Genomic DNA, 13,231 nt, shown 5'->3' on the forward strand with positions numbered 1-13,231 from the left:
TGTTTGCTGATTGTTGAGCAAACAATACTGCCATTCTTCACAATGTCAGCGGTACTGGCTTGAGTTACTCAACTGATCTCCATTCCAGACTGCTCAATGTTAAATAAACCCTACAGTGTCACTGCCGGCCTCACTCATCTGTATAAAGACATTTGCCGGTGTCAGGGCTCCCACTTCATTTTGGATGACTTTTGTGCAAACATAATTCCGAGTTATTCATGTCACATTATCATGAGATTTCTGTTTGCCATTTCGATGAAGCTCTACATAATAAAACTGTCTAGAAATGATGGTGGAACAGCACAGGCAATAAAGAACTATTGTTTGTGTTGTTGATCCACATTAATATGTTTAACAACAGCTTGATCTTAAGCTCCAAGTACCATGAGCTCATAAGAAAACCTTTTTTGTTAGTTTATCCTAGTTTATTTTCTTCTTTGGCTTCGTTCTTGAGATGGATTTTTGCTTTAGTGCCCATCTGCTTCCATGCATAGTGAAGTGCGTTTATTTACAGTATTAATTCCCAAAACAAATTCCTCTTTGTGAGTCTTAAATAAGAATATCACTCTACCCCTACCTACAGCACTGTGAAAAGATATCCAACACAATATCACGGCAATAACGTAACTATTTTACAAGGTGGATAATTTTGGCTAATTCGTACAATCTCATTCGTACTTTTAAGTACACGTCACGGGCCTGTGACGTTAGGTTTAGGAGCGGGGTCATGGGTGGGGCTTCAGTATTGCTTTTTTTATAGTAATCGTACGTTTTTATACGATTCACACCGTTCATACGAATTAGTCATTTCGTAAGATAACTATGAATTTCTGTGAGATCAGGTTGAGGTATCTGTAAAAAACAGTAATATTCCGTTACATGTTTTTCGTGTTATTTTACACCCAACTTGTAAATTTGTAGTTTATTTTTGTAGTACATTTTTTAACCACATTTATAAAATGAAAGTAAAAATTATGTAAAACAAAACCGTAAAATTCTGTCAAATCAATTCTTTTTACAGAACAGTATATCACTCTTGTTACAAATTGTATTACATTTGTACAAACAAATGATTTTAATATGGTATTCTTGAACCCAGGACATTTATTTAAAATACTGAAATTTAAAATCTTTTTAAATGAATACGATGAATCGTCATTCAGTTGATGCTGATCATGTGACATCTTCAGCATTAGTATAAGACACTCCACAAGCCTAAACAGTGTTGATGAAAGGAGGAATGTCTGTTGATAAGAGCAGCACACTGTTATGAATAATTTACAGTGTTATCCTCGGCATCTCAGGGAAGAGGGAGTACCCTTGGCTGTAATCCACCCTGAGCTTCACTCAATGGGATATAAAGCTTTAGTAATTGACCATTACTTTGTGCATGTTATTTCATCAGTCTCAAGGCGTCATCATTTAAAATCATTTTACAGTTTTTCTCGATTGCTTAAACACATTTCTTGAAATTATGCCTCGTATTCTCAAAACAGTAAACACAAATCCATAACATCTCACCCAATTCCCCAAACGTCCTATTTTCAGGTCAAAATGAAGCTCTCTTCTCAAAACCATTCAAATTTGCTGAAAAACCAAACTTTTCCCCCAGATATGACACACAAGCCCTCAAACACACCCACATACAACATAGTCTTAGACACTGGTGAGATAAATTCAAAACACTGTTACTAAAACCTCTTATTGTGATTCAAGAATAATTTGACAGCTTAGTGTTTATTAGAATATACAACATAAAAGAGTGCATATAGAGCAAATTGCAAGAATGAGCTTTAGTAAAAAATAAAACATTACACTACTGTCAAGTATGAAGATGATCTTACAAGACTAGAAAAGTTCAAAAACCAAAGAACAATATGAACTGGTCATGCAACACAATACAGTATACAACTGCACAAATAACATTTACATTCAGGCATTTAGCAGATGCTTTTATCCAAAGCGACTGATAGAGAAGATAATAGAAACAAAACAGTGAAGCGATTTGTCAATAGGAGGCAATGTAAAAAAATATGGCATCCTCTGCACCTTTGGCCCAATTTCGTAAAAGTATACTATTTTCAGCAAAAATACGGAACAGGTGAAAAAGGATACAAATGCACATTTGAGGGTGTACACGTGCTACAGTTTACAGTTTTACAGTTTACAGTTTTACAGTTCTGGATACAGAATAGTGTAGTGTGTATAGTGTAATTATACTGTATGTTTACAGTAAGTAGTATAAAGCCTAGATGATTCTAGGATGCACAATTACATGTGCTCCTATTGATATTATCCTGAGATCTGATTGGTGTGTCATCAGTTTTGCCACTGAATGTTTACTGATGGATAATTGTGTGCTATTTGAGTTTACGTCTTGACACTTCAGTTCATTATATTGTGTGTTTGTGTTTTCTGAATGGGAACATGGTTAAACCTATGCAAATTGAGGCTGTTTGTGTGTGGGGTTTGTACAAGTTGGTATATTGTTCTGAGAATGTGTTTATAGTTGTCAGAAAATGATGAATTGTTTCATGAATTGTGTGTTAGCAATCGAGAAAAACTGTAAAGAGCCAGAAAGTCACTGTTGACCAGGTAAATGAACAGTTCCGGTGTTACAGTAAATGTTACCAGATCGTTGTCGTGTATGAAATATTGTCCTCAATGAGATGCTTTTGGATATATTATTGGATATTACATTTGTCGTATTGCATTTCAATCCTAGCCCGATGAGACCCATATCATTTACGCTCCTAGGGCCGGGCATCTGTGCACAAGCGCTACTGTCCCTACTCCTACTGTCCTCACTTTACGATCTGGACCGAAGCACACTTACATTATTATGATCCGACTGTTTAGAGTTAACCCGCAAGAAAATCACACACACTCTCATCACAATATAGAGTAATGTTAAGTTTGTGGTTTATAATGTGTTCGACTTCATGCGCGTGTTGCGCAGACCCATCCGCTTAAGTAACACGAGAGCTGTTTAAATAACTCCTGCGGTATGCAGCACTGCATAATGTCCGACAAACCTAAGTTGAAGCCACAATTACCTGTGCTCCTATTGATATTATTGTGAGATTGAGTTTTGCCACTGTTTTATTACCATCACTTTTATTTTTGAATGATTTGTTATTTTGATCTGTCTGACTTACTGTAGGGTGAATATTTTAGCATTTATCTTACACAAAGCTATTGTATGACTTTTGAAACTTAGATTATAGCACTTGAATAGATGAACTACTTTTAACCGTCATTATTAGGGATGTAACGGTATCAACATTTCACGATACGATAGTACCTCGGTGTGAAGACTACGGTACGGTATTTATTGAATTTTGTGCAGGAAAACAAAACAAAACAAATGAAGACTTGGAAAAATGTGGCACAAGTGTTTATTAAACAATGACCGAACAAAGATCACATTTATTATTTTTAGATTAGGTCATTTCAAAGTGCAAAGAACAGTAAAGTCAGTAAGAAACAGGAACTAACATAATAACATAAAAATTAACATGAAAAAAGTTCGAGTTGTTTGTCAACTTTTAACAACTCACAAACAGTCAGGTACTCACCTCATTCACTGCTTCACTCACTGCTATATTTTATTTTTTTGCTCCTCGTATCTTCATGAAACTTTTCAGGGTGATGATGTAACAAATGGCTCTTCATATTAGTCGTATTCCCCGAATTGTACTTCACCGCAGTCTGGCAGTGTCTGCATGTTGTTTTTTGTCTGTCCGTCACCTTTTCTCCTTTCTCATTCTTGTCACGTTAAAACCGAAATGCTTCCTCACATCCGATTTATAATTCGCCTTTGCTTCAACCCTCAACTCGCTCCATTCGGCTGAAAAAACTACACTTTGCCTGGAAGATCTATCGTCATGCGACCACGAAAATATAGACAAGATTTGCTATCTCGATACTTATATTTACATTACCGTTACATCCCTAGTCATTATATTTTAAAGATGAAGGTGAAGATTCTCCAAAATTCTCTTTTTGTGAACCACGAAAGAAAAAAACAGCATATGGGTTTGAAATGAGTCAATGATGACAGAATTTCAAAATTTGGGGCAAACTATTGCTTTCAAAGAGCAGACTGTAAGAAGAAATGAATTGGGCTTGAAAGCTTTGATTTCACAGTCGCTCTGACAGCTGCTCTATCCCCTTCAATTAATATTGCATCCAGAAGTGGATGGAGGCAGCGGGAGGTTTTGTTTTGCGCTCGCACCTGTTTCACATGTGAACACTGAATTTTCTCATATAAAACTAAAGCTGTAAATCTGCTTTGTGAGGGCCATGTCTTTGCTAACTTTCTTTCCTCTCATTCATTTGAACCCTTGTCCTTTTGTTTTGTGTATCTTCTGCCCTCCTGTTCTTCGTTGGCTCCTGCACACCCTCGTGTAGTGCAAGAAGCGGAGCAGGAAGAAGGTAAACCTGTAGCGGAGGTTCAGGCTCCACGCTCGGCTAAACAAACCAAGGCGCCTACCTCCACTCCTCAGACTGGCAGCGCCAAGAAGGAGAAAAAGGGCAAGCAGAAAGGTCAGCTGAGCAGCCTGTTTACAGTCAGGCCCAGCATGTGCACGAAAATGTGTGTCTGTGTGTGAGGGACGTCTGTGTATTCTCTTAAAAATAAAGGTGCTTAAAAGGTTCTTCACAGCGATGCCATAGAAGAACCATTTTTTGTTCCACAAATAACCATTCACTCAAAGGTTCTTTAAAGAACCCTCTCTTTCTTACTTTTTTATAATCGGAAGGACCCTTTTTCGCCACAAAGAACCTTTTTTGAAACAGAAAGGTTCTTCAGATGTTAAAGGTTCTTTATGGAACCAAAAGGTTCTTCTATCTATGGCATCGAAGAACCTTTGGAAGCACCTTTCTTTAAGAGTATACATGTCTTGTTTCCTACTTTTCAAAAACTGTCCGAGCCAAATCCTGGTCTTTGCTAGTTTGTTTAATATTTCTTAAATTTGTAAATCTTCCATTGCCAGGTCCTGCATCTGTTGCTTAAGTTATTTCTCATACTTCTTCTTCTAGGATTATGCTTCTTTTAACTTGCTTATTCACATGTACTATACATGTAAAATAAAGGTGCTATAAAAGATTCTTCGCAGCGATGCCATAGAAGAACCATTTATGGTTCCACAAAGAACCCTTCAGTCAAAGGTTCTTTAAAGAACTATCTCTTTCTTACCTTTTCATAATCTGAAGAACCCCTTTTCCTTGCCACAAAGAATCTTCTGTGAGACAGAAAGGTTCTTCAGATGTTAAAGATTCTTAATGGAAGCATTTAGACAAAAAAGGTTCTTCTATGGCATCGTGAAGCACCTTTATTGTTAAGAGTGTACTTGGTCTTTATAGAAGGAAATACTCACAGGATATTGACATGTCATAGCCATGACCGACTGGAAATGTTCTGAAGCAGTCCACACAGGCATCTGTGATTCTTTTGTTCTTGTTCTTGTATTTATTTTTCTTTTTATATGTTTTTCACATGGACTTTTACATTTGTCCATTTCTGTTGCTGTCAACACGGTTATTTGGACATGCACATCTACGTTTTGTATTATGGCTTATGTCAGCCAACATGTAAAAGGGCACAATGCCATCAGTATTTATTTTTGACTGAATTGCTTTTTTATTGTCGTAAGGACTCCAATAAAACTTTTAGGCATGCATCATTTTTATTTTATGTCAGACATTATCAGCAAGAACTAAGTTCCTTTCTAATTCAAAAAATGAATATATAATAAACATTATGAAATAAAACCTCATCATTAGAGTCAAACAGCACACGCTGCAATTTGACATCTCTCATGGGTGTGTTTGTTTAAGCTACCACAGCTATACACATCTCTTCACCGTGTCGTCATGTTCTCCATACTGTGGTTTTGTATTTCACTTCTCCTCCTTTGAACTCTTCTCCCTGTGATCTGTCAGTGTGTCGAGGATTTTCAAGGCTTTCTCCACCACTGACAACATGGTGCACAGCGTTAATGAACACGTCCCTGGAGAGACACAGAAACGATGCGCCGCTGCCAATCCTTTCTCAAAGAACACAAAAAAAACCTTGATGCCCGATATAAGAGCAGCTGCTGTCCGCCTGCCAAGAGCAGTGCTGAGATGACCTGATGCAGTCTTCAGCAATCGAGACATAAACATTCCTGAATTAGAGTAACATTGTCTCTCTGTGTGATTGTAATGTGACTGCTATTAGATACAGTGCTCAATTACTATTATGGCTGTAAGAATGATGCTATAAATATGAAGAATTTGTTGATAGTGAGTTAAAGTGACATGATTGACATGGTTTTACAGTCCAATAAAAGAACAGAGCAATGTTTAAGAGCATGTCTTTACCACAGGGGTCTTCAACGTTTTTCGGGGCAAGGACCCCTTAGATGAGAGATGCATGGAGCAGGGACCCCCTTATACTAAATGTGTAAACGGAGCTATTTAAATAGAAACAACCCTATTGTCACAGCAATATTATGTTAAGACATTACATTAGCACTATTATATTATTGTTGCACATAGGCTAAATACTTTTCTGTGTATTATTTGTATTTTTGTTACCGCGGGTCCCCTTCGTGTTGTTTCTACAGTAGCCGTAAATGGACAAACTGCTCTACAGAGAGCGTTTCGTAAATACGTTATCTTCTTCGCCAAAGAAGCAAAAATGTGACAACATATTATGTGTCACAAAAGAAGATATTTAGAAAAATTTTGCTAACAGAACAGCACAGCCCCCTATTCACTTCTATTGTAACCAATGCAAGTGAATGGGGGGCTGTTACCAACATTTTTCAAAATATCTTCTTTTGTGTTCTGCGGAAGAAAGAAAGTCATACAGGTTTGAAAGGACAAGACCTTGAAAGGCGTGTAAATGATGACAGAATTTTCATTTTGAAGATGAACTACTACTTTAGGGCGGTTTCACATTAGCACTTTTGGTGCGCACCCGGGTTCGATTAAAGTCAGAGTTCGGTTTGTTTGGGTGATGTGAACGCTGTCTTCCGAACCCGGGTGCGCACCCGCGAACTGTACCCGAGTCCACTTAAAAATGGAGGTCTTGGGTGTGGTTCATGTGAACTCCAGTACGCTTCGCTGCTGATATGAAAGCAATCGTACCAAATCGCGGAAGTGAACCACTATTAATGATGTATTCGTTAAAAATGTGTGATTGTGTGTGTGTTTCACTCACTTTTCTGACGAGCGTTACTGGCGCACTCCAAGCAGAGAGCTGTATCCTATAGGCTATCTAATTTCTGTTCGCTAATTTCTGTTCGCCCCTACCAACTAGCAAGAATTCTGGCTCCACAGATTGGTTATGTGCCTATATGGACCACAGATTAGTCCTGTCACTTTAAGAAAGTACTCCTAAATCAGCTTGTTATGTATATAAAAGATGCCTGCCAACAGAATCTGTGTCTTCCATTTCAACCTCTCCACCACCATGGTCCAGACCAAATAGGTTTTAAAGGATGTCAAGGACAAAATTGGAGCCCTGCACAAACCTTGAATAGGCTACAGACAGAAGCTTGGTGAGAAGGAGACAACTGCTGGTGTGATTATTTGGAAATAGAAGAAATACAAAATAACTATCAAATGCCCTTGTTCTGGAGCTCCCCTCAAGATTTCCCCAATGGGGTAAAGATGATCATGAGAAAGGTTAAAGATCAGCCCAGAACTACACGGAAGATGCCTGTTAATGATTTCAAGACAGTTGGGACCACAGTTAGCAAGCAAACCATTGGTAACACGCTATGCCACAATAGATTGAAATCCTGAAGCACCTGCAAGGTCCTCTTTCTCAAGAAGTCCTGTCTGGCTTGTCTGAAGTTTGACAGTGAACATCAAAATGATTCAGAAAAGGCTTTGGCGAAAGTGCTGGCACTGCTGTGAGACCAAAATTGACTCCTGTTTTTGGAGGGAGAGAAATGCTGACTATGATCCCAAGAACACCATCCCTACAGAGAAGCACAGTGTTGGAAACATTATGCTTTAGTGCTTTTTATCTCTGCTACGGGTACAGGATGACTTCATCGCATTGAGGGGCTAAGGGACGGGCCAGTGTACCGTAAAATCTTGGACGAGAACCTCCTCCCCTTAACTAGATCACTGAAGATGGGTCATGGATGTGCCTTTAACATGACAGAGACCCAAAACATATTGCCAAGACAATTAAAGAGTGGCTTAAGGAGAAGCACATTAAATGTCCTAGCCAGTCTCTAGACCCTAGTCCTATAGAACCTCTGAGCGACAGCCAAGAAACTTTAAAGATTTACAGAGGAGTGGACTAAATGTATCCTGACACACGTGCAAACCTGGTGACCAACTATCAGAAATGTCTGACCTCTGTGCTTGCCAACAAGGGTTTCTCCACAAAGTACAAAGTTATGTTTTGCTTGGGGATCAAATACTTATTTCCCTCACTGTATATGTAAAATTAAAAAAGTGAAACAGGAAGTGCTTTTGCACCAGTAGAATTGTCTTGCAGAAGCTGATCAGGAACCAACAATCTAAAACCCACCAGCTAAAACCAGCTTGACCAGCTTTTCCAGGCTGTGTGGACCAGCTTAAACCAGCTAAGACCAGCAAGTTTCCAGCCTGGCCAGGCTGGTGTTCAGCTGAGTTACAACCTGACACAGCTGTAGAAATTACTCTACTCTGTGTTCTTTGCTTTCTAAAAACAACTGAGCAAAAAACTGAATTAGATTTGCTTGTCTAAAAAAAGACTGATATTCCACTGATATTAAATTACGGTGCTGCCGAGGCTGCTAAACCATCATTATCTTGTACTCATCTGTGCAGCAGCCTCCGACACAGGTCACTGCAGATTTACACGACATGCTGTAACATCCAACACAGATTTGTGACTCACAGATGATTGTACTAAATCAGATACTGTGTGCTATTCTTAGAGCTGAAGCTTCGAAGAATAACCGAAATAAAACCAGCTTGTTCACGAGTATTCTCTCTCTTGTGATTTCTTCCTCAGGCTCTTTTGCACTTCTCTGATTAGTCACCTTCTTACGACACACTTCGAAGCAGCCACATAAAAGGTCAATTTAAAGTCCCAGTGAAAAAAAATTACAACACCTATTTTTTCATGAAATATTGCAGCATTTATTGTTAATATAGTCCTGCTCACCATTATTGGCACCCTTGGTAAATGTGAGCAAAGAAGGCTGTAAAAATAAATCTACATTGTTTCTCCTTTTGATCTTCTATTTAAAAAATATACAATATAACAACATTTCATTAAAGTAAAACAATTTGAAGTAGGGGGAATATCACAGAGAATTTTTTTTCTCTAATACACCCTGGCCACAATTATTGGTACCCCTAGAAATTCTTATGAGTAAAATACCTCCCAAGTATATTCCCATTGATATTTACATTTTCTTAGCACACCAAGGTGACTAGAAACATGACGTTGTCCAGTCATGACTTCTTGTTGCACAGGAGAATAAATATTAGTAACACAAAGCCCAAACCCCCTTAATCATTTATCACAATGGCTAAAACCAAAGAATATAGTTCTGATGTGCAATATAGTTCTGTTGAGCTACACAAAATACAAAATGGCTTTAAGGAAATAGTTAAAACAATAAACAATGTCTTTCCAACATCAGGGCAATGATCAAGAAGTTTTAATGGACTGGAGATGTTGAAAATCTGCTTGAAACAGTATGTGTGTCTATATTGTCTCAATGCACAGCGAGGAGAAGAATTTGAGTGGCCAAAGACTCTTCAAAGAGCACAGATGGAAAATTGCAGTAATCAGTTGAATTTTAGGGTCAGAAAGCATTTAATAATAATTAAAAAAAACTGCACCTCCATCACCACAAGTTGAGTTAAATATGTCACCAGATCTTCATTGTTGTGAACCTACTTTTATACCAGAGGTCCTGGACATCTTGTTCAGATACATGGCATCATGTTTTATATCAAATACCAACAAATAAAAAATCAAAACCTGACTTGCTCTGCTAGAAATATTATAATGGGCCGTGGTTAGATCGTCCATCAGCACATTGGTTCAAAATAAACATCAACATCAATAAAAAATGGGTCACTGTACACAAAATCAAGATACTGCCATAGCCATCCCAGTTCCCTGACCTCGAACCCTATAGAAAATGAGTGATATGAACTGAAGAAGAGGGAGGACCAACATTTGAAGGATCTTGGAGAAATTCTTTATGGAGGAATGGACTCCGATGACTCTCAATGTAATCTCAAACCTCATCAGACTGAAAAGAAAACACTCAGAGCTGATTTTCTTATAAATTAAGGGCGCGGGGTGAATTAAATACAAGGGTGCCAATAATTGTGGCCAACATATATGGAAGAAAAACATTTTTTTCTCAATGTGATATTCCCCCCACTTCAAATTGTTTTCCTTCAATGAAATGATGGAATTTTGTAGATTTTTTAAATAAAAGATGAAAAGGAGAAACAATGTAGATTTATTTTTACAGCCTTCTTTGCTCATATTTACCAAGGGTGCCAATAATGGTGAGCAGGACTGTAGTTTATCAATGTGGGTCATTTTCTTTTTAATATTTGCGTGCCCTCATAATCTTTAGTTAAAATCTGAAAATGCACTTCCTTCCTGTAATGACTATCCATCTTAAAGGGATAGTTCATCCAAAAATGAAAGTTCTGTCATCATTTACTCACGCTCATGTAATTTCATACCTGTATAAATTACTTTGTTCCAATGAACACAAAGAAAGATATTTGGAAGAATGTTAGTAATTTTCAGTTCCGGGACATCATTGACTACCATAGTAGGAAAAATTAAATGTGACCCTGGACAACAAAACCAGTTTTATGGGTCAATTTTTCGAAATTGAGATTTTTACATAATAAATAAATAAACTTTCTATAGATATATGAGTTGTTAAAATAGGACAATATCTGGCTGAGATACAACTGTTTAAATCTCAGGAATCTGAGAGCGCAAAAAATCAAAATATTGAGAAAATCGCCTTTGAAGTTGTTAATCAGGGGCACTGTGGCAGACCATCCACTCACAAAAATATTTTTTTTATATATTTAAGGTAGGAAATTTACAAAATATCTTCATGGAACATGATCTTTATTTAATATCCTAATGATTTTTGGCATAAAATAAAAATTGATAATTTTGACCCACACAATGTATTTTTGTCTTTTACTAAAAATGTTCCCGTGCTACTTAAGACTGGTTTTGTGATCCAGGGTCACAAATGGTAATCATAGGTGGTCCAGAACTGTTTGTTTTCCTAAATTCTTAAAAACAGAACAAAAAAAAACAATATTTCTTTCCTACTATGGTAGTGGATGATGTCCCAGAACTGAAAATTGCTAACATTCTTCCAAATATCTTTCTCTGTGTTCATCAGAACAAAGAAATTGATACAGGTTTGAAACAACCTGAGGGTAAGTAAATGATGACAGATTTTTCATTTTTGGATGAACTATCCCTTTAAATGACGTAAATTAGACGGCTTGGGTGGAGCATCCGTTAACTCCTCTCCTTCAACTGTCAGTCTGCTGCCAATTCCATTTCAAAATGCAACGGCTGTTTTTATACATCCAATCAAATCGCGGCGAAAGATGAAAGCCACGCCCACTATTTTTCTCATTTGAAATTCCATTTTGTACGGAAATGCGTCGAAATACGGAAGTAAAAACAATCGCAACTTCCGGTTCACGGGGACTTTAACTGCAATGACAATCATAGTGCAATCACCAGCACTAATGGCTTTCACCCTTCAAGTCAGAGCTAATTCTCAGACATTGTTCAGCAGAGGAGGCGAGGTGGGGGGAGTGACGTTACCAAGGGCCTATAATCTATAAGGACCTGATTGTGATGGATGGATAGTCGCATGGTGGGATGGATGGATGGACAGACAGATGGATGTAATCTGGGCGGTTGTCCAGTATGTTGCACTGCATGGCTGAGGCACAAAGGACAATATGTTCTCTCCTAGTGACGGTGACTACAATTGGATGAAACACAAAACCCGGCTGACATAAGAGCATCTATAAATAGATGATTAGCAAATTCTTGAAAACCCAAGGGTACTCAGCATCAACACATGAAAAGTTCACCAAGTGCGTTAAAGCAACGTTACGTGTTCAAATCACAGTACATCTATAGAATCCATTCCTCATGCACTCAGATTTAAATGTCTGTCTCCATTTCCTAATGTTTTCTCAGAACACCATGAATATAGATGGTTGATGATATAGATGGAGTTAATGGTGTTACTGTGTTGTGGTGGTACCACAGGAATTGATGGGCCCGCTGCCTTCCAGGATGAGGGTCAGGAGCTGGGCAACCAGATTCAGATCCTGACCGTGAGCCACTCACCTGCCCAGGAGAGCCAGGCAGAGGGCCATGGGGAGGCAGTGGGCAGCACACAGTCACAGGGCAAACAGGACCTACGGGTCACCATGCTGAAGAAAGGTACCACAGCGATAGTCCTCAGATTGAAACGAGAGTGGAGAGAGAGACCGAGATCCTATGACCAAGATGATTAAGCCATGCAGATTGCATATCTAGATACCACCTAACAAGAAATAACATTATGATCCTGTAATATCATCTGGCAACTAACCACTATGAGATCTACTGACTGGCATTTCTTGTATACTTAGTGTCTGCCTCTCTCTCTCTTCCTTCTGTGCCATACTGTATTACTCCCATATGTCCCGAACCAGACTGCAGACAATCATTTTATCCTTTTCAATTCTGTTCATTTGTTAAAGTGCGAAGAGTTTTCTCTAAACCGAATGAATTCAGTTTGTTGATTCTGCTGAATTTATGCCGTATGCCCTTTTGGCATCAGAGTGCAGTTATTCGCAGTGTTAATGCCTTATGTTTGCTTCGTGCCTGTTTATGCTCTGTCCTCATGTTCAGCCGTCAGCACGCTGCATGATCAGCACCATGTCCTCTCTCGTTCAAAGGGATCTCCAGTAGCATGAACTTTGATGAGGAGGAGGATGAAGATGATTTGGTCAGCTCAAGCTCATCTCAGCTTAACAGCAACACGAGACCGGGATCCGCCACCAGCAAAAAGTCCAGCAAGGTAGACGGCAGCAATCTTCTGTGTTTAGTTTCTCTACACTTTGTCGCCTCAAATTATTTAAAGGGCTAGTTCACCCAAAAATAAAATTTCTGTCATCATTTACTCACCTCGAGTTGTTCCAAATCTGTATTTGTTTT

At 38.4% G+C, this 13,231-nt stretch overlaps 1 protein-coding gene across 4 annotated transcripts in view; it reads left to right on the forward strand.

Annotated features, from left to right (window-relative positions):
* tub (TUB bipartite transcription factor) overlaps window positions 1-13,231 on the forward strand; it is a 103,246-nt gene that overhangs the window by 71,850 nt on the left and 18,165 nt on the right. For 3 of the 4 annotated variants that reach the window (XM_057330558.1, XM_057330571.1, XM_057330564.1), the window contains 3 exons: window positions 4,414-4,548; window positions 12,296-12,472; window positions 12,973-13,094. In XM_057330558.1, coding sequence (XP_057186541.1) covers window positions 4,414-4,548; window positions 12,296-12,472; window positions 12,973-13,094 — 434 coding nt within the window. The remainder of the gene's footprint in view (window positions 1-4,413; window positions 4,549-12,295; window positions 12,473-12,972; window positions 13,095-13,231) is intronic. The other variant, XM_057330576.1, reaches the window with a different exon arrangement.

The sequence above is a fragment of the Triplophysa rosa genome, linkage group LG1, assembly GCF_024868665.1.
Source record: "Triplophysa rosa linkage group LG1, Trosa_1v2, whole genome shotgun sequence".
Taxonomy (NCBI): domain Eukaryota; kingdom Metazoa; phylum Chordata; class Actinopteri; order Cypriniformes; family Nemacheilidae; genus Triplophysa; species Triplophysa rosa.